Genomic DNA, 25339 nt, shown 5'->3' on the forward strand with positions numbered 1-25339 from the left:
TATAATATCACTTACTTCTGCTCAATCACTATGTTTAAAATGTGATCTGAGTCCCCTACAACAATGCAAATCAGTATCAGATATCTATCGCTATGCTGAAACTCAGAAACTGTCTCTTCCTGCAATTCAAATCTCAGAATAACCATGCCAATGTAACAAAAATGTCTTCACACGAGATAGTTAATAAACTGTAAACAGAAGGTTTTAGAAGATTATAAAACAAGACAAACTTAAACTACAATTTCTTAAACCATTATCATCATTTTTGTTTAGAATTGAAATTTCACATCATGAATTCATGTGTGACAAAGTTTTGTATTAAAAAGTCAGGATAATCTGAATAGATAAAACTCTAATTTTGATCAGACATATGTACTAAAAGAACCTAAGTTTCAACATTAGGAACCAGAGATGATATGATTATAGAAAATACATTATTCATCTTTCACTGTATTATGCATCTTACTTCAATCTTAGTTTGATAACCTATAAGGATCTTCAACTCTTGCCAAGTATGTAGATTACATTTTCTGCTCATTACATTTTCCCACATAAAAATCTAACAAAATGGGAGAATCAAGTATAAGGATACAAGCTACTAACTGTTAACATGGTTATACTATTTACAAATTTCAACACAAATTTCATAAACACATCATGAATTCAACTCTTAAAGTTGAGCTTTTACGAAATGAAGGTCAACTGAAAAAAAAGTCATCAATACTATAATAAAATTCCGTGTATGCAAAAACATTAATTGAGAGTATCGAAGTTTTCAAAACAACAATTCTCACTCTGAACTTTATCTTCCAAAATGAATTTCAGAATTTAGTGGATCATGGGGTTAACCTATATTAAAAAAAAAAAAGATTCCTAAATGCAATGGGTAATAAATTTAAAGCATTCCAAGTATAGGAGAACATGAAGTTAAACACTTTTGTAGTGTCTGAATAGAAGCTGAACGTAGGACCAAATTTTAAAGCATTCCAAGTATAGCAGAACATGGAGATGATGATAGTGTCCCAAAGAGTTAGTGATAGTTACAACTACGACATTATCCAATTACGTAGCTAGGTAAATGATTATAGCTGATTGTAAAGTTGCAATAATATAACCAGAAAAATACTTTTTACAAAGCTACATATGGCACCAGCACCACCAGCACCAACAGGATCACAACCACCTATTCCTTTCTTTCTCTGTTCTGTGTTGGTTCTTGCTCTTATACTTCCATGGCGGAATTAGTTCTCTACTTTTCAGCTCTTTTCTTCTGTGTCTTGACAACCCTTATACTGAGAAAACTAGGAAAGAAAGCTGATGACACACCCACACCCTCTAACATGCCCCATGGGCCTAGAAAGCTACCTATCATAGGTAATATTCACAACCTTCTATCCTCTCAGCCCCATAGAAAATTAAGAGACCTGGCCTTAAAATATGGACCCTTGATGCATCTTCAACTTGGAGAGGTTTCTACCATTGTCATTTCATCCCCTGAGTGTGCTAAGGAAGTGATGAAAACCCATGACATTAACTTTGCCACAAGGCCTAAAGTCCTAGCTGTTGATGTACTGAGTTACAACAACACAGGCATAGCTTTTGCTCCTTATGCAAATTATTGGAGGCAGGTAAGAAAAATTTGCATGTTGGAGCTTTTAAGCCTGAAACGTGTCAACTCATACCAGTCAATCAGAGAAGAGGAGTTGTTCAATCTTGTCAAATGGATTGACTCGTTGAAAGGATCCCCCATTAACCTCAGTCAAGCTGTACTTTCATCAATTTTTACTATTGTTTCAAGGTCTGCTTTTGGCAATAGATGCAAAGACCATGAAAACTTTATTTCATTGATTAAAAGAATGATGAAAGTTGTAGCAGGTTTTGACATTGTAGATTTCTTTCCTTCTGCTACATGGCTGCAACATGTCACGAGACACAGGCTTGAGAGGTTGCATCAACAAGCGGATGAGATAATAGAAAGCATCATCGATGACCATAAAGAGGCCAAAGATTACCAAAGGGAAGAGCAAGATCTTGTTGATGTTCTGATGCAGTACGAGGATGGCAGCCAACAGGATTTTTGTTTAACCAGGAACAACATCAAGGCAATAATTCTGGTATGACACTTTTGCCATCTATATCTTATTTTGCACTTGCATCTCAAGTTGTGAATGAATTGATTGATAAACTATTTTTAAGGACATTTTTGGTGCTGGAGGTGAGACATCAGCAACAACCATAGATTGGGCCATGGCTGAAATGATGAAGAATTCAAGAGTGATGATAAAAGCACAAGCTGAGGTCAGAGAGGTATTCAACATGAGAGGAAAGGTTGATGAAAGCTGCATCAATGAACTCAAGTATTTGAAACTAGTTGTCAAAGAGACCTTGAGATTACACCCTCCACTTCCTCTTTTGCTTCCAAGGGAATGTGGTGAAGCATGTGAGATACATGGTTATCACATACCTGCCAATAGCAAGGTCATAATCAATGCTTGGTCAATTGGAAGAGATCCAAATTATTGGACTGAATCAGAGAGATTTTATCCTGAGAGATTCATTGACAACAACATTGACTACAAAGGGAGTAATTTTGAGTATATTCCTTTTGGATCTGGAAGAAGGATATGCCCTGGAAGCACATTTGCATCCAGAGTTGTGGAACTGACCCTTGCAATGTTGCTGTATCACTTTGATTGGAAGCTTCCAAGTGGAATGATAAGTGAAGATTTGATCATGATCGAGCAATTTGGAGTGACAGTCCGAAGAAAGCATGATCTGTTCTTGGTTCCTGTTCCTTATCTTCCTCTATCCGTCTCATGAATCTCCTTGCTGATGTTGCTGTCGTGTTCGTAGTAGTTTTAATCTTTTGTGTCATTGTACAAGGATTCGTGCCAGATTAATGAATGGAAAGTGTCAGATTTAGATTTCTTATAATATTTCATACTTTCCGTATTCATGCTTTTCGTTTTCTTATTTCTTGTTCATTCTAACTCAAATCTAAAATTACAAACACATCACGCCATGCATCTTCTTCATAGAAACTGAAACCTTTGGTATCTCTATAATGGATACTGCACAATCAAAATCTACTGTCAATTCAAGTAAGCCTTTGTTTCACTATGCTTGGCTTTCATAGAAAATCAAAATTCTGTAACTAATGCATAGTATAAATAAAGCTGTTTTATTTTTCTTACATTTCCTTAAGGTGTGGCGCACAAAGATTGTAATTATGTTTAAACTTTCAGGTATTCTATATATTACTTTTAAATTAGTCTCCACATGTTTGTTTACGTGTGTTAAATTGGAAGACCGGTCCAGGTTGAAAAAAAAATATGAAAGACAAATAAGAAAACAATGTACATAACAAATCTCATAAATAATTTTAGATTTAATTACTAATTTTACTCTTATATTTAGTTTAGTTATTTGATTTATTTTTCTCATTATATGTGATTGTTTACTCAATTATTTTTGTCAAGATTTATGTGTTAAATGGATATTTGTAAAAAATGTTACATATCTTTATATTTCTAAATGTTATAGACATAAATTTTGTCACATAACACTTTAAAAATGACATGATCAAAACATAAATTCGTTGATATAAAAATCAAATTACTAATTAAATCATAATAATTTTATAGTTTTATTTTACTTACCATTTGAAAATATATTAAAAAAAATTCTTTGAAAATTTTACATATCTAACAAATTTTTGATTTTTTTAAAGCTATTCAAATATATAATGTTAGAATTGCATCATTTTTATTAAAATAAAATGTTAGATGTATATGCAATTTCGTGTTTTTATTAGTAATTTTATAATAAAACCTATTTATTTATTTATTTTTCTTTTATTTCAAGAATTAAAATGATTATTGTTAGTTTTATTTATTATTACTTGTTTTATCCAAGTATCAGTGCTAAAATATTGAAATAAAAAAAATAGAGAAAGAATGATTAGAGATAAATATAAATAATTAAATAAATAGATTAATGTGTAATTAGATATAAGCATGAATAATTAAATGAGTAAAAGTATAAGTGAAAATATAAACATAAATAATTAAATAAATAAGATGAATGAGGAGATAATTTGTTTAATAGTTTAATATAAAATAGTTCAATAAACAATACTATATTTTGTACCATTGATATTATTCAGGGATAGGTTAGTTATTGCACATAATTAAACCTTAAATAAACAAAAGTTTTAAAATGAAAATCATTGATCTACCCATCTTTGCAAATTCAAAATTCAAAATTCAAGAACAAACACTTATTTACTAAAACTTATATATAAAACATTATTATAAATTTCTAATTGTACAAAGGATCTTTCATTGAATAATTAATATTTATACATAAGCTGGAACAACATTAAGGCAATTAGATGTATCTGAGATATAAATTACAGTGTGGAAAGTCAAAGTCTAGAAACTGAGTATTAATCTTGTCAACAAAATCATATTCCTGCCATAATAATTATTTGATAAAAGAGTTGAGGTTCAGTGATCACATATATCTTCCACTCTCCATTAACTGTAGGGGTACTTCATCAAATTTTGATTGATGTGGAGTTTGGCCTGCTGTAGATGGATCTTCTCCCATCATATCAAAAAATGCATGAGGTGCCCAACCTACATGTTTACAAAAAAAACTAACAAATTAAACATAGTTTAGTAAAATATTTTTTTAACGAAAATATATTAAAATGTTAATATTATTTAATATATAATTTTTTATAAAAATTATAAATATTTTTTATTAACAAAAAAATTGTAAATCTTTTTCAAATAATTTTTTATACCCAAGTCTTTTATATTATACAATTAATAAACTTATGGTGAATACCCACTTCTTTTCTGACACCCTATTTTTCATTCTACTGGAACTTGGATAAATACTCACTAGACAACCATTCACTTGACAACCATCATGGATGTAAACATCTGATTGAAGTTCAAACATTAAAATTCAAAATACACGACTTTCATGAATTCATGTGATACATGCAAGTACGTCGTATTCAAAGAAACATAAATTGAAATTCAAAGATGGAACAATGAGGAATAGTAATGCATACCATGTGGTAGAGTAGGCAGGGGAAAAAGTAGCAAATAGCATGTTGAAGACACTACAAGACCTGAAGCAACAACGACCAGAGGGAGTTATTAAACATTATTTACAGAAAATGAAATTCAAATAAAATCAATAGTTAATGTTTTTGCATTATATATTATGATAACAATACCAAACAACCTATGATGCCTCCGACAAACACATCAGTCCAATGATGCCAGTAATCATCAACTCGAGTAACTCCAATAAGAGCAGCAATAAGCAAAGGAAGCAAGACTAGGCATAATTTCCCAATATGGCCTCTACGATCAAACACTCTAATTTTCCCTGATAAATACCATGAAAGAAAACCAAGACCAGCAAAGGACCCTGCATTTGTTGATTGAACAATTTTTTTCATAAACACTTTTGTGAAAAAAAAGAAAGGAAAACTTTTTGTAAGCTAATTTTATTTTATCTTGTTGATATATTATTTTCTTTTCAAAGAAAAAATTACTCTATATATATTAGAAGTGGGTTTTAAAGCCTAACTCAACCTCACAAAATCGGTTTGTAAAGTGAGGATTGCACCCACTTATATATTATGAATTGGCCTGACTCTGATACCATGTTAGAAGTATATTTAAGCCTAACTCAACCTCATAAAACCGACTTGTAAAGTGAGGATTGCACACTTATATATTATAAATTGGTCTTTATTTCTAGTCTATGTGAGACTTTCAACAATATATACAATGTTTTTGGAATACATATCTTTTTACTACTTACATGAAGTATGTCCACTTGGAAAACTTTTGTATCCTTCCTTTATAACGGCTTTAATCCCGGTACAAAGAACATCACCAGTGTCTTTGTCATACACCTGACTCAATTCACACAGCATAACTAAACAATCACTAACATAAAAATCACACAGAAAAAGTAAGAGATGGAAGAATTTAAGGAATAAAATAACTACAAAAAGGCACGATATTTTTCTTTTTTTGTAGGAAACACTAAAAATACAAAAAATTGTATTCCAGTTTTACGATGTAAGTATCTTTTTCAAAAAGGCAAAATAATATGAGATTACATAATAAATATTTGTGAACATGAAATGAGAAGAAAAAAAATGATATTGTGAATACTAAGAACAAGAAGATAACAAACATACAGGTATTTTGTCAGGGAAACACCGGTAGAAGAAGTTTGGTCGTGGTCTACCAACAGCGTCTTTAATGCAATCTGTGATGACTCCGGTGATTAAACTAGAAAACATGAGACCTGCATTCGGATTAATTCGAAGTGAGTGAAGAGATGAAAGACATAAAAGGCTAAGAGTCACAAAATAGAAACAAACTGAAAGAACAAAAAAAGAATACCTAATATGGCATGGTGTAAATCATAGATATCCCTTCTCGAACAGTAAAACCCAATAAAAATAATAATGGGGACAAAAATAGAGACGATCTGTCACAGACATAAATGATGTAAGTTTATGTGATAAAAGTATACATGGATTTTGTAATTTTCTATATATAGGATGAATCTCTCTTATTTTTTGTTTTTAGTGGTTTTCGATTAACGTTAAGGATAGTGTACTAAGAAGAAGGTGTTAAAGAATACGTACGGGAACACCCCACATGGGTATGGTATCTTTTTTGAATGGGAACATAAGATTTGTCATCATGTGTTCTCCAACATAGCGATGGAATGGTTCTACCAAATTCAAGAGTCCGTCGATAATCGCAAGAAGCACAAGAATCAGCCAATCATGCTTGTGAGTTAGTGCCAACTTGCTTCCCGGAGATTGAAAAGTCATTTTTTTTCAAATGTAGCTACAAAACAAAAAAAAGCTCACTCACATTTGTATTCACTTATTTTTGTTTAGAATTGAAATTTCACATCGTGAATTCATGTGAAAAAGTTTTGTATTAAAAAGTCAGGATAATCTGAATAGATAAAACTCTAATTTTGATCAGACATATGTACTAAAAGAACCTAAGTTTCAATATTAGGAACCAGAGATGATATGATTATAGCAAATACATTATTCATCTTTCACTGTACTATGCATCTTACTTCAAACATAGACATTAAAGTTCTCAACAGAATAAGAATTCAAATTCATTAAGAGGAATAACAGGATATATCTATACACATACATGTGTATTTATACATCCTCTGACACAATAAGGTAATATCTAAGGTATAAAAAACAGATGATTATGTGAAATATACCACACAGGTATATGATAAGACAACAAATAATGCAACAACAATAAATCTGAAATCAGGAAATTCTTATGTACGTATAAAAACCATGAGAATATGAAGATGAAATGAGAAATGAAAAAAGAACCTTCAGCTTTAAGCATAAACATTTGGAGAAAGAGATACAGAAAGACGAGGACGTGCGTTCTGCAAACAGCACGCCCAGTGTCCAACGTAAAAGCTATGAGTCATGAGAAAAACTTCATACAGATATTAGAGATTGATGAATGATTTGAGGAAGAATTGCATCTTCAGATCTAAAAGCAGTGTGCAAATGTTTTCAATACTTGTTAATTAGTAATCTCAATTATGTATTTGCATTTTCTTTCTCAATCTTCTGTCCTTCCATAATTTTTAGACCAATGTTAAAAAATTATTATTATTAAAGATCGCTGACTTGGATCATTTTTTTTTTTTCTGTTATTGAAACTTTTGCATACATAAAACTAAGAATAAAATGTATGAATTTATATGTGTATTAATTTCTCTTAAACTACTGTTAATTATATTGTATACAGAATTTAACATTTAAAATACAGAAAAAAATTAATTATACTTTGGCTAAAGTGAAGATAAATAAAATTAAGATTGTATACATTTTTTTTCTTAGTTAATGAGAACATTTTTTTATAGATAAAATCATACTGGAGGATAAATGTGAAGATAAATAAAATTAAGATTGTATACATTTTTTTTTCTTAGTTAATGAGAACATTTTTTTATAGATAAAATCATACTGGAGGTTAACCTCTAAAACGAACAATTTCTTCGGTAATGTTGTTATTAAACTTGCAACTGATGGAACATAAATAATTTACTACTTATAAATAATTAATTATGACTCTTGAAAATTTTAATTTGATCATTTCACGTCTATTAATCTAATAATCTCACTGTTATTGATTTAATAATAAAATATTTGGTAACTTGAATGAAATTTAAGTTTAATTTATTATATATTATAAAAATCTAAAAAAGATATTTTATTCGAGTTATAAAATTTTGATTTTAAAAGAATGGTTTAATTAATATTTTTGGAAATGAGCTTTTAATGCTTAATTATATTTAAATGAGAAAAATATTTTTTTTTTCTAAAAAGAATATGTAGCATCCAAAATAAAGTTTACATTTACAATCTACATATGTATTTATAAAAGTGTAAATATTATCCATCCAAAATAAAAGATAATTTTTGTAATGATTTATGTAAATACTTAAAAATTGTTCTTTTATATTTCTTTATTCTTATTTTAAAATATGATTACAGTAATTTAAAGATAAAACATCGATAGAAATAAAAGTTAATAAATCAAACATAAATATGATATGAAGAGGTTTTGAATAATAACATTGTTTCAATTTTCATTTCATAATTATGATCTATATAAAAATTTCCGTAATCTCTACTATAAATACGCATAAATACATAGATAACTCGATTATTTTGAAAATATCTCATACAATATAGTATCTTAAATTATTATAAAGTTTTTTGGAATTACAGACAAAAATAAATCTGATTTATTCACCGATTTCATCGATAAATTTTAAAATTTTAATAAATTTTACTGACAGATTATTTTTTGTCAAAAAAATATTGTCATATATAAATTCATTGTGAATATACATTTTAGTTACCGATATATTTTCTAATCAGTAAAATTTGTCGATAATTATATAAATATGTTAATAAAATTTAGGTTAAAATACTTCTTTGATTTATGTTTTTGTTGAAAAATTTCAAATAGGTCTTAAGATTTTTCTTAGTCTCAATTAGGTCCATATTTTTGAAAATGTGTAACAAATAGGCTCATTCCGTTAGTATGATGTTAACGGTGTTAAGGATATGCCACGTGTCAGCTTCTCATTTTTTTTTTGAATTTTTGAATTTTTTTGAATTTTTTCTTTGAAAATTATTTATGCCACGTGTCACATCAATATTGTGACACGTGTCAAGTCATTGTTTAAATTTCAATTTGGTCCATATATTTGTTATTTTAATTATATTTCAGTCCATTTTTTTATTAATTTTCAATTTCATCCTCTCCAAATTGAGATCAAATTTAACATTTATATAAATTTTATAATGATATTTTTATTAAACATTTTAATAATATTAAGTTTATTTTATATTTTGTTTTAAAATTTTAAAATATTTATTTTAACTTGTTACAAAATTGTTTTAAATAATTTATATACAAATGTTAGAGTTGGTTTAAAATTAACAATTTTATAAATTTAAATATAAAATTTTAAAACAATTTTGTAAAAAGTTAAAATAAATATATTTAAAAAATTTAAAAAAAATGGACTAAAATGTAATAAAAATAACAAATATATGGACCAAATTGAGATTCAGACAATGATTTGACACGTGTCACCTTACTGACTTGACACGTGGCACAATACTTACGTGACACGTGGCATGAATAATTTTCAAAAAAAAAATTCAAAAAATTCAAAAATATATGGAACTGACACGTGGCACATCTTTAACACCGTTAACTCTATTTTAACAGAATGAGCCTAATTGTTACACATTTTCAAAAATATGGACCTAATTGAGACTACAAAAATCTTAGGACCTATTTGAGATTTTTCAACAAAAACATGGACCAAGGGAGTATTTTAACCTAAAATTTATCGATAATTTAAAATTTTTATTACCGATAAATTTGTTCACTGTTAAATCTATTAATTAAAAAAAGGACAAATTTTCCATCCAAATTTGACAAGAAAAATATTATAAATTAAGTGGGTATAATTATTCGATAATTTAAAATTCTCAATGCTACCAAATTTATTTGTCAGTAAAAAGAATGACAAATTTACTGCCCAAATCTACATAGAAATTTATTGAAAGTTAAGAGGGTAAGTGACCATGACTAGCTCCACGACATCTCTAGTATGTAATTACATTTTGCTAATGTATTTCCTATGAGTTGAGATTAAAACAGACAAAATATGTTTGAGGGCTTGATTAGAATTCCCTCTACTATTCCTGATATTTATATATATGATGAAGGAGATACAAAAAAGGTGAAAAACTAAAGGCTGCAGCTAGGTGCTAGGTTAGAGGTTATCCAACACTCAACCTCCTAGCCTACACATCATGATTGCCTAGATATATTAATTACTCCTACACTCCCCCTCAAGCTGGAGCATACAAATTGTATGTACCCAGCTTGGAACAAATAAACTCAATTCGAGGTCCTCTTAATGACTTGGTCAACATGTCTGCGAGTTGGTCATTCGATCCCACAAACTCAGTACATATTTCCTTTGCCAATAACTTTTCACGAACAAAATGACAGTCTATTTCTATATGTTTTGTTCTCTCGTGAAACACTGGATTTGAAGCAATGTGGAGAGCAGCTTGATTATCGCAATACATCTTCATAGTCTTGATGTCACAAAACTTAAGTTCTTGAAGAAATTGCTTCACCCATATAAGTTCACATGTTAGTGATGCCATGGCTCTATATTCAGCTTCAGCTGTCGATCTAGCTACTACACTCTGCTTCTTACTTTTCCATGAAATAATATTACCTCCAAGGAATACACAGTATCCAGTAGTAGATCGTCTGTCCATAGGAGATCCTGCCCAATCCGCATCACAATATCCAGAGACATGAAAGCTTCCTCAATCTTCATATAACAACCCTTGCCCGGGAGCCTTTTTTAGGTACCTTAGAATGCGAATGATAGAATTCCAATGGCCAACACATGGAGACTGCATAAACTGACTAACCACTCCAACTGCAAAGGATAGATCTGGCCTTGTAATGGTGAGGTAAATTAGTTTTCCAACCAGCCTCCTGTATCTTTCAGGGTCAGAGAATAATTCACCTTCTTCAGTTGTTAACTTTTGATTTGGGTCCATAGGACTCTCTACTGGTTTACAATCAATCATACCAGTTTCTTGCAGGATATCAAGAGCATACTTCCTTTGAGAGATTACAATGCCATGTTTAGACTGTGCCACTTCAATGCCCAAGAAGTATTTGAGGCTTCCCAAATCCTTGGTTTGAAAATGCCTACATAAGTGCTCCTTTAATTGAGATATGCCAACAATATCATTTCCTGTAATGACTATATCATCAACATATACTATTAGGTAGATACATTTCCCAGGAGAAGTATGCGAGTAAAAGACGGAGTGATCTGCCTCACTGCGTCTCAACCCAAAACTTTGAATAATGGAGCTGAATTTTCCAAACCAGGCACGTGGTGATTGTTTGAGGCCGTATAAAGAGCGATGCAATTTGCACACCATACCAGACTCCCCCTGAGCAACAAATCCAGGGGGTTGCTCTATGTAGACTTCCTCCTCAAGATCACCATGAAGGAAAGCATTCTTGATATCCAATTGATGAAGTGGCCAATGACGAATGGCGGCCATTGCAAAGAAGAGTCGAATAGCAGTCATTTTCGCCACAGGAGAGAAAGTGTCACAATAGTCAAGGCCATAAATCTGAGTGTACCCTTTGGCAACTAATCGGGCTTTGAGCCTATCAACCTGACCGTCAGAGCCAACCTTAACTGCATATACCCATCGACAACCAACTGCCTTCTTGCCCGGTGGGAGGGGCATGAGCTCCCAAGTGTGGTTGTGTTCAAGAGCTTGCATTTCTGCAATCATGGCTTGTCGCCATCCAGGATGATCAAGGGCTTCCTTCACATTTTTGGGAATAGGAACAGAAGACACTGAAGATAAAAAAGAACAATAGAAAGGCGACAATCTGTGATAACTAAGAAAATTATAAATAGGATGGGGGTTCCGAGTGGAACGAATACCTTTTCGGAGAGCAATGGGCCAACCAGAATTACCTTCATCAGGAGGCGTGGGAGCAAGAGACGAAGGAGAAGGATCTGAAGTCGAGGAGTCACCAAATTCTTGGATAATTGGGCTATCCGTCAGAGTCTTGTGTGGGAGGTCGGGACTCGAGAAGGTATCAGTAGGTGGGGATAGGGGCTCGGGAGTAGGTGGAGTAGGACTTGGGTTGACAAAGACATCTGAGATAGGGGACTCAACCACAGGAAGAGGGAGGACTTGTTGTATGACATGAGTGTCTTGAACAGAGGAAGAGAAATAAAGGGTTTGTTCAAAGAATGTGACATTGGCAGACATGTAGTATTTCTTGGTTTCAGGAGAGTAACACCGATACCCTTTTTGAAGACGAGAATAGCCCAAGAAGACACATTTGAGAGCACGAGCAGAAAGCTTATCTAGACCTGGAGACAGGTCGTGAACAAAACATACACAACCAAAAACCCGAGGAGGAATGTGAAAAAGAGGGTTATCTGGAAACAAGATGGAGACAGGGACTTTATGATTGAGAGAGGAGGAAGGCATCCGATTAATAAGAAAACATGCAGTTAAGAGGGCATCTCCCCAATGATGGACAGGGATATGAGCACCAAGCAAAAGTGTGCGAGCAGTTTCAACCAAGTGTCGATTTTTTCTTTCTGCTATACCGTTTTGCTGTGGTGTGTGTGGACAAGTGGACTGATGCAAGATACCATGTGAACTTAAAACTGTAGACAAAGCAGATGAGAAGTACTCTTTGGCATTGTCACTTAAGATTTTGATTACTCGACCAAATTGGTTCTTGATTTCGTGTAAAAAAGATGTGAAGATGGATAACAATTCAGAACGATCTTTCATAAGATAAACCCAAGTACATCGTGAAAATTCATCAATGAAAGTAACAAAATACTTAAAACCAAAAGACGAAATACGACTAGGTCCCCAAATATCGGAATGAATGATGGAAAAACTAGAATTACATTGTGAGAGAGAATTTTTAGGAAAAGCAGATCTAACATGTTTGCCTAGTTGACATGATTCACATTCTAAGGTGTGGAAACCACTAAGTTCAGGACACATTTTTTTTAATTTAGACAAATGAGGGTGACCAAGTCGATCATGTAACACTTTAGGACTAGGAGCTGCAACACATGACACTCGTGGACGAGATCCAAAATGATATAAACCGCCGGCTTCATATCCTTCTCCAATCTGTCTCCCCGAACCACGCTCCTGTATAACAAAAGATTTGTGATCAAAGGTTACTGAACAGTTGAACAATTTGGTTAACTGGCTTAAGGAAATTAAATTAAAGGGACAATTAGGGACAAAAAGGACAGATTTTAGAGTGAGGGAGGGAGACAGGATGACTCGACCGACTCCCTTTGAGGAAGTTTTAGAGCCATTGGCAAGGGTTATAAAATGAGGTTTGTCTTGAAATGAAATGGTTGAGAACAAAGAGGTATTACCAGAGATGTGGTCAGAAGCACCGGAATCAATTACCCATGAATGGTGACTGTCAATGGATTGAGAAATGCAAGCTGTTGAAGTACTCGGGGCTTGAGATGATTGTGTCAGGCTGCTGGACTTGAGACGTAGGTACTCTTGATACTCGTCCTCAGTGAATTTGGACTCAGTAGTGTCAGCCTGAGAGACATTAGCAGTCTTAGAAGGAAAACCATGTAAGGAGTAACAGTTTTCTTGAGTGTGACCCATCCTCTTGCAATACGTGCATTGAGGACGTCCACGGCCTCCACGTCCACCTTCTCTAGGTCCAGACGTCACCCTTGCGGACATCTCCCTCGATCGTTTAAAAATCTCCACTGTTTTTTGCGTTTCTGCGTTTCTGCTCTCTATTTTTTGTTCCCTTGATCAGAAATGGCCTCTGGAAGTTGAGATTAAAACAGACAAAATATGTTTGAGGGCTTGATTAGAATTCCCTCTACTATTCCTGATATTTATATATATGATGAAGGAGATACAAAAAAGGTGAAAAACTAAAGGCTGCAGCTAGGTGCTAGGTTAGAGGTTATCCAACACTCAACCTCCTAGCCTACACATCATGATTGCCTAGATATATTAATTACTCCTACACTATGAATTAAAAATAGACGGTCACCCACTTTTGTTATGTCAGTATCATTTTCATAATCGAACAACATAAACTGAAATGGTAGGTGAGACATGTGAGTACAAAGGAGGGTGAAAACCAAAACAACATGAAATAAATATACATCACCTTCCATTTCTCATAAATTCATACCCACATACATCATTGTCATCGTTGAAACTAGGGGTGATCATGGATTGGATTTTTAATGATCCAATCCACATCCACTTTGGATCCAAATAATTGGATTAAATTTTCGATCCAAATCCATTTAAAAAAAAGTAGATTGGATTTTTTAAAAATCCAAATCCAAATATTTAGATCAAGTTTAAATCCAGATCTAAATATTTGGATTAAGTTCAAAATCAAAAATTCATTTTTCATAAAATAAATTCAAATTAAATTTTTTAAAACTTGTGTCCATAGGACTGACACCATAAAATTTGGCAGATTTTTTGTCGAGGCCAACGAGGTCAAATTTTAGCATGGGATGAACTTGGATGACTTTCGAATGAATTTCGGTCGGAGACGACGTGACCAAATTTGGGCCAAGGTCGACTTGACAAAATTTCAGTCGAGATCGACTTGACTGGATTCGACTGAATTTCGGCCAAGGCCGATTTTGCCTAATACGACCAAATTTGGGCCAGAGCTGACTTGGTCAAATATGGTCACATTTAGGCCAGGGCTTGATCAGTCAAATTTTGGTCAGGGTTGACTCCATTAAATTCGTCGGCCGGGACCGACTTGACTGAACATGACCAATTTTTTATCACAGTCGGCTAAGTTGAATATAGTCAAATTTCGTTCGGGACTTACTCGACCGAATACGGCTAAATTTGGGTCAGTGTCGACTCGACCAAATTTTGGTCATGACCAACTCGACTGAATTTCGTCAAATTTAGGTCATGATCGACTCGCCTAAATATGACCAAATTTCGATCCCGATCGACTCTGCCGAATATGACCAAATTCAGGCCAGAACCAACTCATTCAAATTTTGGTTGAGGCCAACACGACCGAATTTTGAATACGGCCAAATTTCGATCGTGACCGACTCGTTTGAATATGGCCAAATTTCATCCTAGGTCGTCTTTGGCCGTCTCAGCCGAATACGACCAAATTTAGGCCAGGGATGACTCGGTCAAATCTCAATCAGAGCCAACTCGATTGAATTCGACCGAATTTTGACTGGAGCCAACTAGGATAAATAAATACAACCAAATTTTGGTCGTGGTTGTCTCGGCCGAATACGGTCAAATTTTGTCTAGGTCGACTCAACCCAATGTAGTCAAATTTGGGTCGGGTTGAACTCAACCGAATACTTCCAAATTTTGTCCAAGACTAACTGGGCCAAATTTCGATCGGGATTGACTTGACAAAATTTGGCCTAATTCGGATAAATTTTGTACAGGGTCACGCCAACTCAATCAAATACAACTAAATTTGGGCTAGTCCGTCTCAACCTTTAGCCTAAACTAACCAAAAATATAAACTGAAAATTTGGATTGAATATTTTGGATTATCCATTTTAAAAATCTAGATTTCGAGAATGGATATCCAATCCATAAAATATATAAAATGTAGATTAGATTGATATCCAAATCCAATAAAATGAATTTCAAATGGATTGAATTTTTAATAGAATAGATATTAAATGGATTGGATCATAGAAAAAATAGATTGGATCATAAAAATTGGATTTTTTGTCCACCCTTAGTTGAAACAATAACCAAAATGAGTGAAAGAAGAAGCAACTCTTGATAGGAAGACAATATGACCGGCTCGGCTTGATTAGGCCCATCCCACACTTGATCCTAAAAATATGGTCTAATTGGTCTGTGTCGCTTTTAAAAATTTGATTTAACGTTTTACCGACAAATTTTAAAATTTCAATTATCGACGAATTTTATCACCATATTTATTTTTGTTGGTAAAATTTGTCCATAAAATAAATTTTCGTTACCAAAAAATTTTCCTTTAGTTTAATCTATTGGTAATTATATACTTTAAACCTTTAGAAGATCATGTTCCAAAAAATCAATAAAACCCATAATCCCATATCAGGGTCATGATACTAGTTATATATATATATATATATATATATATATATATATATATATATATATAACTTCATTTGCATTTTTCATGTAATTACTTTTTGTCAATGAATTTCTTATGAATAAAAAATGCTTGTCACCCACTTCTATTGTGTTATTATCTACTAAAGTAGTGGAACGACATAAACTGAAATGGCATGTAAGACATGTGAGTGTGAAGAAGGGTTAAAAAGAAAAAAAAAACATGAAAAACATATACATCGACTTCCATTTCTCAAAAATTGTGATGCATATACATCATTGTTATCACTATTGAAACAAGACCCAAAGTAAGTGGAAGAAGAAGTAGCTATTGATGGGGTTGACAATGTGGTCGACTCAGCCTATTTAGGCTAGCCCCACACTTAACCCTAAAATTTGGTTTGATTGGTATGCTCCACTTTTAAAAATTTTGATTCAAACGACGAATTGTATTAACAAATTTTAAAATTTCAATTATCGACTAATTTCACCAACAAATTTATTTTTGTTGTTATCCTCCGTTAGTAATACAAATTTTCATTATTGACAAATTTTTTCTTTAATTTAATTCGTCAGTAATTGCATACCTTAAAGCTTTAGATTTCCATGTTCTAAATTGTTAATAAAACTTGTCATTTTGTATCATGGTGATATATATATATATATATATATATATATATATATATATATATATATATATATATATATATATATATATATATATATATATATATATATATAACTTTGTTTTCCTTTTTAATGTAATTACTTTTTGCCAATGTATTCCATATGAATTAAAAATGGAGTGTCACCCACTTTTGTTATGTTAGTATCATTTTCGTAATGGAACGACATAAACCGGAATGGTAGGTGAAACACATGAGTGCAAAGGAGGGTGAAAAAGAAAGCAATATGAAAAAAATATGCGTCACCTTCCATTTCTCATAAATTCATACGCACACACACCATTGTCATCACTAAAACAAGAACCAAAATGGAGTGAAAGAAGAAGTCGTTCTCGACGATAGGGATGGCAATGTACCGAGCTTGGCTTGATTAGACCCACCCTGCACTTGGCTCTAAGAATGTGATTTGATTAGTTCGTCTCTGTTATGACTTTGGCAAGTGTACCAAGTCGCGCAAGTAGTAACCGGTAAGACCGGGATATCGTTTCCCAAGAGACTCGTGTATACTAATTAATTGCGTAATTAGTGACTAATTTAAACTAATGAATAAATCCATATTTTGAGTTTTAATGTATGAAATTAAACTTTGCATAAATAATTAAAATTGAACTTTGAAAATTAAAGGCACTTAGTGAGTGGAAAAGATTAGAAATGATATGACTTGATATTGTCGGGGTTAGAATTCACCAACTATGCTCTCATGCAACTACAATTTAACATCCTCTTCATTAATATGCTAATGCCAACCCACAAAATTACTCAAACCCTAATTCCTTAAAAGATTGAGCCTAAATTTCCTTATTAAAAGTCAATTCCTTGAACTCTTAATAAGCAAATTTGCTTTACGCACAAGGGCTTAAGACAACCAATGGGTCAAGCCCCATTCCTAAGTACAAGCTCCATTGAGTTCTCTTATTCCAAATCTAGGTTTCAAAAGATATTTTCACACCCCATAAACCAAAAATCATGCAAGAGATGGCTAAATCAATGCAAGCTTTAAGTGAAGAAATAAGAAGACTAGCAATTAATGAAAGAGTCATATATATAATCAAAACATTTTCATTTACACAAGAGTTTCGTGGCTACATCTAACCCCAACAAAAATGGGTTTAGCTCTCCATTGCCATAGAGAGCTCAAGCTTAAAAATGGAAGAGATGGAAGAGAAAGAGATACAAAGAGGAAGATGGAGTTGTTCCCACAAGCCCTAGCACTCCTCCAAGCTCTCCAAATGTGTTCTTCGTGCCTCCAAAATGCCAAAGATCAGATTCCCTCCGCGAAAACAGAAGAAAAAGGGGTCACTTGACACATCAGCGAAAAAGCGCGCCTGGCGGAAGGGTCTCACCACCAGGCGCAAGCCACCAAACAGGGGGCAAGTCTTGCCGATACCGCCCGGCGGTGTCCAGTTACCGCCAGGCGGTTCGTAACAGAGGCGCCTGTCTGGCGCTTGGTTGGCGCTTGACTGGCGGTCTGTTCCGCCTGGCGCTTGCTTCGTGTCGCCAGGCGCTTCCTGTTGACATTTTCCTTCTTCTCCTTGCTATTTCGGGTCACTCATTAATCTGGATTTTTGGACAAAGCTTCCCATCTACAAAAAGGACACAAAAAAATGGGGATTAGTGGTATATTTAGATAAATGTAACCCAAAATGTATTTATTTACAAAAGTAAGGTAAAATTGAGGATTAAGTAGATTAAAAGCTTTGGAAGAGATGATTTTGCTAATGAAATATAGCTTGGATAATGATAAAAATTAACATTATCAGTCTCGTATTTGAAAAGTTGATTTAACAATTTTAAAATTTTAATTATCAACGAATTTTACCACCAAATTTATTTTTGTTAGTAAAATCTGATAGTAATACAAATTTCTGTTACCAACAAATTTTTCCTTTAGTTTAATCTGTTGGTAATTACATACCTTAAACCTTTAGATGTCAATGTTCCAAAAATAATTTTCTATCCAAATCTGACAAGAAATTTATTATAAATTAAGTGGGTGAAATTTGTCAATAATTTGAAATATTTATTTCTGACATATTTGTTTGTCGGTAGAAAAAATGACAAATATTATCTGAGTGATATAATCTTAAAGGAAAAAGATTTGATACAAGTTATCTCCAATTTAATATGAAGGCCTGAGCATTAGACATTGTCACTTGAGCAATTCATGAACATTTTATAAATCTCTTATATAATACTAAATGTCAGCACTTAATTAGCATTAGCTTATTAATTATTCAAGGGATACATGTAAAACACACAAAACCATAAACCAATACAATTGAAACAAAACTTAAAAGTTTAATTTCAATGTGTGTGTGTGAAACTTTATAGCAAATACAATTATAACTATTAAATAAGATTTGTTTCAAAACGGATTAAAACTATTAAGAAAATGATAACCTAAATTACATTAGGTCATTTTCAACTTGACTCATTCAACTCAACCTAAAACATATATTATAATCTATATTTATTTGTATATAAAATACTTATACTTCAAATTTCAATTTAATATTTTTATTTTACTTTTATTTCTTTACATTTTAAAAAATAAATCAAAAATGAATTTTAGAAAATGGATTAACCAATATAAATTTTTTGAATAAGCCATTCCATAACTCTAAATAAATCAACATTATTGTATCACGATTTATCATAGGTCAATCTTAACCATAACTCTCAAATATAATCAAATTATTACAAGTTCACAACTACAGAATTTTACACGGCAATTAGAATAGAATATTTCTTCACAAGTTCTTTTGACAATATAAGGACAAAACTATCAAAGTTCAATCATTCAATTTTTTTTTTTTACCTTTTCTCATAAAATAATTGTTTTCCCTCTTTTTTACGTTTTAGTCACTGTTATCAGTTTTTTAACAGAGTTAAAAGGAAACTAAATAGATATATAAAGATTAAAATATAAAAAAAAGAAACTTTGTAAAGGCTAAAAGTATAAAAAAAATAATATAGTAACTAAAAAAATTACACAAATATGGAAATTATAAAATTAATTGAACCTTTTAAAGTGATGTATAGTGAGCCTTAATGAGCCTCGCCCACCATCAGCTATTGTCCCAACACAAATTTTTTTTTTCTTTCTTTTTACACACCCCAATACAGATGAATACAGACACAAGATCAGACAACATAGTAATAATATAAACTATGAAAAACAACAACAAAAGCATGAGCATATCTGTTCCAAAATGTCCTGTACTTTCATAACCATAATAACCATGGGCCTCTCATACTAGTCCACACCACTGACACCACACATTAAACAAAAAAAAGATGTTTTTTTCTCCTACATGTCATAACTCACTTTTAAAAATATTTTAAATCTTAAAAAATTATTTATATTTATAAAAAATAAATAATAGATATAAAATATGTATAAAAATTTGGTGGATATCAAATAATAGTGTCCTTAAATAAATAAATGCAGCCTTCCACCTACTCTCACCAATCACGATTCATACCCAGATACTAGCTCCCAAAATTTTTAAACTAAACAGAAAAATTGAACTAAACATCAAACCAAGAGTTTGAAAGTTGAAACCCCCAAAGAAAGTTGCCACTAACAGTGACCAAGATTGCATTTTTACTCCTATTTCAGCTTCCTCAAACATCACAACACAACTCAGACCCACCCAAATGCCTCCCATTTCTTGCTTCCTCCTACTGACCTTCCTCTTCACCACTTCCACCTTGGACGTCGTCGTTGGAGCTGTAGGGGTGAACTGGGGCACCATGGCTTCTCACCCCCTTCCGCCCCTCAAGGTGGTGAAGCTCTTGAAGTCCAACAACATCAATAAAGTTAAGCTCTTTGATGCCAACTCTGATGTTCTTCAGTCTCTTTCTGGTTCCAACGTTGCTGTTACTGTCGGCATTCCCAACGCTATGCTAAGAAGCTTGAACTCTTCTAAGAAAGCGGCGGATAGTTGGGTCCATGATAACGTTACCCGCTACATACCTAATGGGGGCAGTGTAACTCGAATTGAGTGAGTCGGATTATTTCTTGGTTCTTTTTGTTGCCCCTTTTCGTACTGGAGTTTTGTTGTGTTATTTTTTTTATTTTTGTTTTATATTTTTCATTTTGTTAAGTAATTTATTTAATTCTCAATGCTCTGTACTTTTTAATTGATTGATGATCGTGGCCATTCTAAAGGGGAGGTTTCGATTCCGTGTTTGTTATTGTGCCCATTGATGAGACATTCTGAAGAGTGAAACAAGCATCGGTGTCTGCATAAGATAGGTTTTTATATTATAGAACAATTCCATAGATGTCAAGCTGCATGTTTTTATTTAAAACATACGAGGACTGTCGCATGCGGCATCAAAAGAGTTGCAACCCGAATAATATTGACCAAATGGTTAGCGCTCGATCCTAACAAAGATCGTCATAGGTTCCTAGCTGAAAGGAAATGAAAATAAGTAACTGCAGAATGCCAGAATCTGTACAGGGACCATTGATACTATATACCAGGAAGAAATCAGGATAATACCAATTTTCTTGAATTTACTGCTTTTGTTAATGCCAATTTCTTGGTTCACTATACATTTGGCCTTCACTTCAGGAATACTCGGATCCTAGAAGCAAATTGTCAAAGCTGCCTTGGTAGGTAAACCATTTAAGCAAATAATAACAGGTGTTGTACTGCTTTGTGTATGCAGAAGACAGTGCAGCAGTTAGTGTTGTGCACAAACAAAATTTGCATCTTATTTTGACCTCAGAGGATACTCCCTGAGTGTGGGATGTTTTCAATAACCCTTGTTTGGTAGAGGGAGAGGAAGTAGGTGGGTGAAAAAGAACGAAATAAGTATGAAATGGAGTATGTTTGAATTAAGAGAGATAAAGTGGAAACAAGATTGTATGATTGTTGGTTTGAGAGAAAAGAAAAGAAGAGAATGTACTTTGAATAAAAGTACCTTGTCACTCTTCCAACAATGCTTACGTTTTCAAAACAATAGTAATATTTTTTTTTTCTTTCTAAAAAATTAAAGCATATCAAACTTTTAACATAACCCTTGGACATAGTTGATTATGCTTGCAAACATAATCTGTCATGTTTGATAACACAACAGATTATGCATAGTTGATTATGCTAATCAATTATGCCAATAAACATAACCAGTTTGCACGCAAGAACATCAGTGGATTGAATGTTGGAGTAGTCATTTTGCCAGTTGCACAAGTAGCATATGAGGGTAAGATGGGATAATAAATGCACAAACATAATTTTGTCTCATTTCCTTGCATTTGAGAGAGGAATTTATTTTGTGTGGGGTCCACATTTTTTTTTCGTTTCATTTCTTTTCTACCAATCAATGCTCTTTCTCTTCATTTTGCCTCACTTCTCATTTTACAAACACAGTGCAAGGGTTTGTTTTTTTGGAAAACATTACTGTTTTCTTAGGATTGCATGCAAGGAGAAGAAAAGCTAGTTTACAAACTTGCCTATATAATGGTGCTGCTGCCATAAGAATGCTGGTGCTGTAGATATCTAATTCCTTCTATGCCTTAATGATTTACAAATACGTTAGTTTGAATAAACATCTTAATAACCTATTCAAGAATAAATAAAATGAAAAAAGTTCTTGTATTAAAGTTAAATTAACTCATGTATCTCAACTTTGTCATAAGTTCCTTCCCAGAAGTTGACCTTACTCCAATAGTCTTCCATGGTTTTGTGAAAAACTTGTTGTAATGGTTGTGATTTCCAATTGTCTTCAAGCTTTTGGGATGTGCTTTGTTTCTGAGAAGGTAATTCAAGATCACATTCTATAATATATGGTTCTTACCCTGTAGTTGTAGAACAAGCATATTCTCCCTTCCATTGGTCACCATAATATTAGTGGAATGCTTTAGAAGGTAAAATGTAATCACATAATAGAATGCTCACCACTGGATAACAAAACCAATGCAGTGGTTAAAAAAAGCCCCATTCATGTTCTAGTAAACAGTGTATTTTATGAATTTTGGGGAAGATGGAATGACAATCTTGTCTCATGTTATCTTGGTTAGGATTTAATCAGCTAACAGAAATTGGAACTAGCTACTAAAGAAATTCATCTAGGTAGGGCCACTGAGCTGCAATGTTGGATCTATTTTCTGGAATTGCAACTCAAACTTGACATAAATAAAATGAGTTATGTTATGCATGTGGTTCCCTCTTGGCATGGCTCTAAATGTGACTTTTGCAGATATGTTGCAGTTGGTGATGAGCCTTTTCATAAAAGCTACGGTGAACAATTTCATCCCTTCGTAATTGGAGCTGCTATGAACATTCAAGCAGCTCTAAAGAAAGCAAAATTGGACAGCAAAGTGAAAGTTGTGGTTCCCTGCAGCTTTGACAGTTTTGAAACAGGATTTAACACGTCCTCAGAAGTGCATTTCAGGCCTGATGTCAACAAAACCATGACCGAGCTCCTCATGTTTCTTGGTAAGCTAGGATCACCATTCTTTGTCACCATTTCTCCGTTCATAACCCACCTTGAAAACAAAAACATTTCGCTGGATTTTTCCCTCTTCAGAGAAACTGCACGCCCTCATAGTTTTAGCCATAAGACATACAAAAACAGCTTTGACTTGAGCTATGATACAGTGGTTACTGCATTATCATCAGCAGGATATCCTAATATGGACATTGTTGTGGCAAAGATTGGTTGGCCAACCGATGGGGCTGCGAATGCAAGCTCAAACCTTGCTGAAACCTTCATCAAAGGCCTCATAAACCACCTTCGTAGTAACTTGGGCACCCCACTCAGGCCACATAAGCCACCTCTTGAAACATACATTTTGAGCCTTCTTGATGAAGATCAAAGGAGCATTGCTTCTGGAAACTTTGAAAGGCATTGGGGTTTGTTCACTTTCGACGGTCAAGCAAAGTACCGGGTGGATCTTGGCCAGGGTTCAAGCAGCCTAGTGAATGCTCAAAATGTTGAGTATCTCTCTTCCAAGTGGTGTGTTGTGAACAACAATAAAGACCTGTCAAATGCATCTGCCAGTGCTTTAGAGGCTTGTGCAAATGCTGATTGCACTGCACTATCTCCTGGTGGATCTTGCTTCAATATCAGTTGGCCTAGTAACATATCATATGCTTTTAATAGTTACTATCAGCAGCATGATCAGAGAGCTGAAAGCTGTGACTTTGCAGGTCTAGGTTTGATCACCACTGTTGATCCATCCATGGATCATTGCAGGTTTCCTATTGAGATTCGCATCTCTCATGCAGAATTTCACAGGCTGTGTAATTTCCAGTGGCTGATTTTGCTTGTTACAACCCTCTTGGCTGCAGCTTTTTCTGTTTGACATAGGTAAAGAAGAGGATCATTTTTGCATCCCCTGCCTGCTGTAATTTTGTTGCAGATGTATATTGTTGAATCGAAAATGGTTAGCACATTTTCTTTAATTTACACATGCAGGTCAAATCTGAAGGATGCCACTTTTCTCTTTTACTCATTGCATACATTTCTTCTGATTAATCAAATGCATGTAGCTGATATGAGATTACTATTTCCAGAACGTGAGTGAAAGAATTATCACAAATCTTCATGATTTACAATGCATATACAATTATGTCCTAACACATTACAAGTCCAATTAGAGGAGTACTTGGTTGCAATTTTCCTTTTTAAGTTTCTTAGTGATATATACTTAAGTTTCTCTTGTATTAGGTTAAGAAAGTTTCTTAATTTGCTTTTTTATATTTGAATTTAAATGAAATGCGTGGATGTTATAAATCCTTATACACTATTATTCAATCTGAGACTCTCAAGTAATTGAAAATTGTAGATTTCTTTTATAATGATTATTTTGCGTGTTGTACTTAATATAATTAAATTTGTTTGGAAAATAAAGATTTTATATGGATAGAATCTCAAATTAAAGTCTTCTTACATTTACAATGGTAAATATGTTATTTTTATTCCGTGTTTTGTTTTTGTAAATAATTGTAATCAAAGAATCAATCTAGGGATAGCGTTGATCTTATTTTACAAGATAGAACTAATAAGAAGTTTGACTTATAAGAAGGGATGACTTAGTGTTGACTTTGAAATGATGTTATTCGTGTATGGAGGTTTTTATTTTAAAGGCAACTGATATTGTAATTTTGTGTGAGATTTATATTTAAAAAAAAACTTCGTTATAGATCTAGAATAAATTCTTTTATGTGAAAAATTATTTAAATAACTTTAAACAATATTTTAACGTGATTTATGAAAATCTAACATGAAAGCAAACACGTTGGCTTTCGGAAAAATCAGGTTTAGTTCTCATACTAATGAATATAATTAGTATTTTAAATTC

At 32.9% G+C, this 25339-nt stretch overlaps 3 protein-coding genes across 4 annotated transcripts; 2 read left to right on the forward strand and 1 right to left on the reverse strand.

The window, feature by feature from the left end:
* The first annotated feature begins 1130 nt into the window (after nucleotides 1-1130).
* Nucleotides 1131-2934, forward strand: LOC114188514 (cytochrome P450 71D11-like). The gene is made up of 2 exons (XM_028077087.2): nucleotides 1131-2114; nucleotides 2197-2934. Exons 1-2 carry the CDS (start codon nucleotides 1233-1235, stop codon nucleotides 2818-2820), a joined length of 1506 nt encoding a protein of 501 aa, XP_027932888.2. The 5' UTR covers nucleotides 1131-1232; the 3' UTR covers nucleotides 2821-2934.
* Nucleotides 2935-4343: 1409 nt separating this feature from the next.
* LOC114188515 (putative lipid phosphate phosphatase 4) lies at nucleotides 4344-7605 on the reverse strand. Its single transcript, XM_028077088.2, has 8 exons — nucleotides 7424-7605; nucleotides 6692-6899; nucleotides 6444-6531; nucleotides 6236-6345; nucleotides 5851-5944; nucleotides 5263-5451; nucleotides 5087-5146; nucleotides 4344-4640 (listed from the first exon to the last, which is right to left on the reverse strand). The coding sequence occupies exons 2-8, from the start codon at nucleotides 6881-6883 to the stop codon at nucleotides 4516-4518; spliced, it is 858 nt and encodes a 285-aa protein (XP_027932889.1). The 5' UTR covers nucleotides 6884-6899; nucleotides 7424-7605; the 3' UTR covers nucleotides 4344-4515.
* A 12873-nt stretch (nucleotides 7606-20478) lies between these two features.
* On the forward strand, nucleotides 20479-24553 carry LOC114186978 (O-Glycosyl hydrolases family 17 protein). Of its 2 annotated transcripts, XM_028075072.2 has the most exons (3): nucleotides 20479-21029; nucleotides 23233-24345; nucleotides 24454-24553. In XM_028075072.2, the coding sequence occupies exons 1-2, from the start codon at nucleotides 20683-20685 to the stop codon at nucleotides 24338-24340; spliced, it is 1455 nt and encodes a 484-aa protein (XP_027930873.2). In that variant the 5' UTR covers nucleotides 20479-20682; the 3' UTR covers nucleotides 24341-24345; nucleotides 24454-24553. The 2 variants fall into 2 exon arrangements, with proteins under 2 accessions (XP_027930873.2, XP_027930872.2); XM_028075071.2 differs by having other exon boundaries at nucleotides 20480-21029; nucleotides 23233-24486.
* Nucleotides 24554-25339: the final 786 nt, after the last annotated feature.

This window comes from Vigna unguiculata, chromosome 6, assembly GCF_037176805.1.
Source record: "Vigna unguiculata cultivar grain cowpea cultivar isolate G323 ecotype 2 chromosome 6, ASM3717680v1, whole genome shotgun sequence".
In the NCBI taxonomy this organism is placed as follows: domain Eukaryota; kingdom Viridiplantae; phylum Streptophyta; class Magnoliopsida; order Fabales; family Fabaceae; genus Vigna; species Vigna unguiculata.

Coding starts and splice junctions, on each gene's coding strand:
- LOC114188514 (XM_028077087.2), top strand. CDS start 1,233: ATGGCGGAATTAGTTCTCTACTTTTCAGCTCTTTTCTTCTGTGTCTTG. Junction 2,115..2,196: donor ACATCAAGGCAATAATTCTG/GTATGACACTTT, acceptor ACTATTTTTAAG/GACATTTTTGGTGCTGGAGG.
- LOC114188515 (XM_028077088.2), bottom strand. CDS start 6,883: ATGACTTTTCAATCTCCGGGAAGCAAGTTGGCACTAACTCACAAGCAT. Junction 5,452..5,850: donor TCCAAGTGGACATACTTCAT/GTAAGTAGTAAA, acceptor CAACAAATGCAG/GGTCCTTTGCTGGTCTTGGT. Junction 5,147..5,262: donor GTTTGTCGGAGGCATCATAG/GTTGTTTGGTAT, acceptor TTGTTGCTTCAG/GTCTTGTAGTGTCTTCAACA.
- LOC114186978 (XM_028075072.2), top strand. CDS start 20,683: ATGCCTCCCATTTCTTGCTTCCTCCTACTGACCTTCCTCTTCACCACT. Junction 21,030..23,232: donor GGCAGTGTAACTCGAATTGA/GTGAGTCGGATT, acceptor TGACTTTTGCAG/ATATGTTGCAGTTGGTGATG.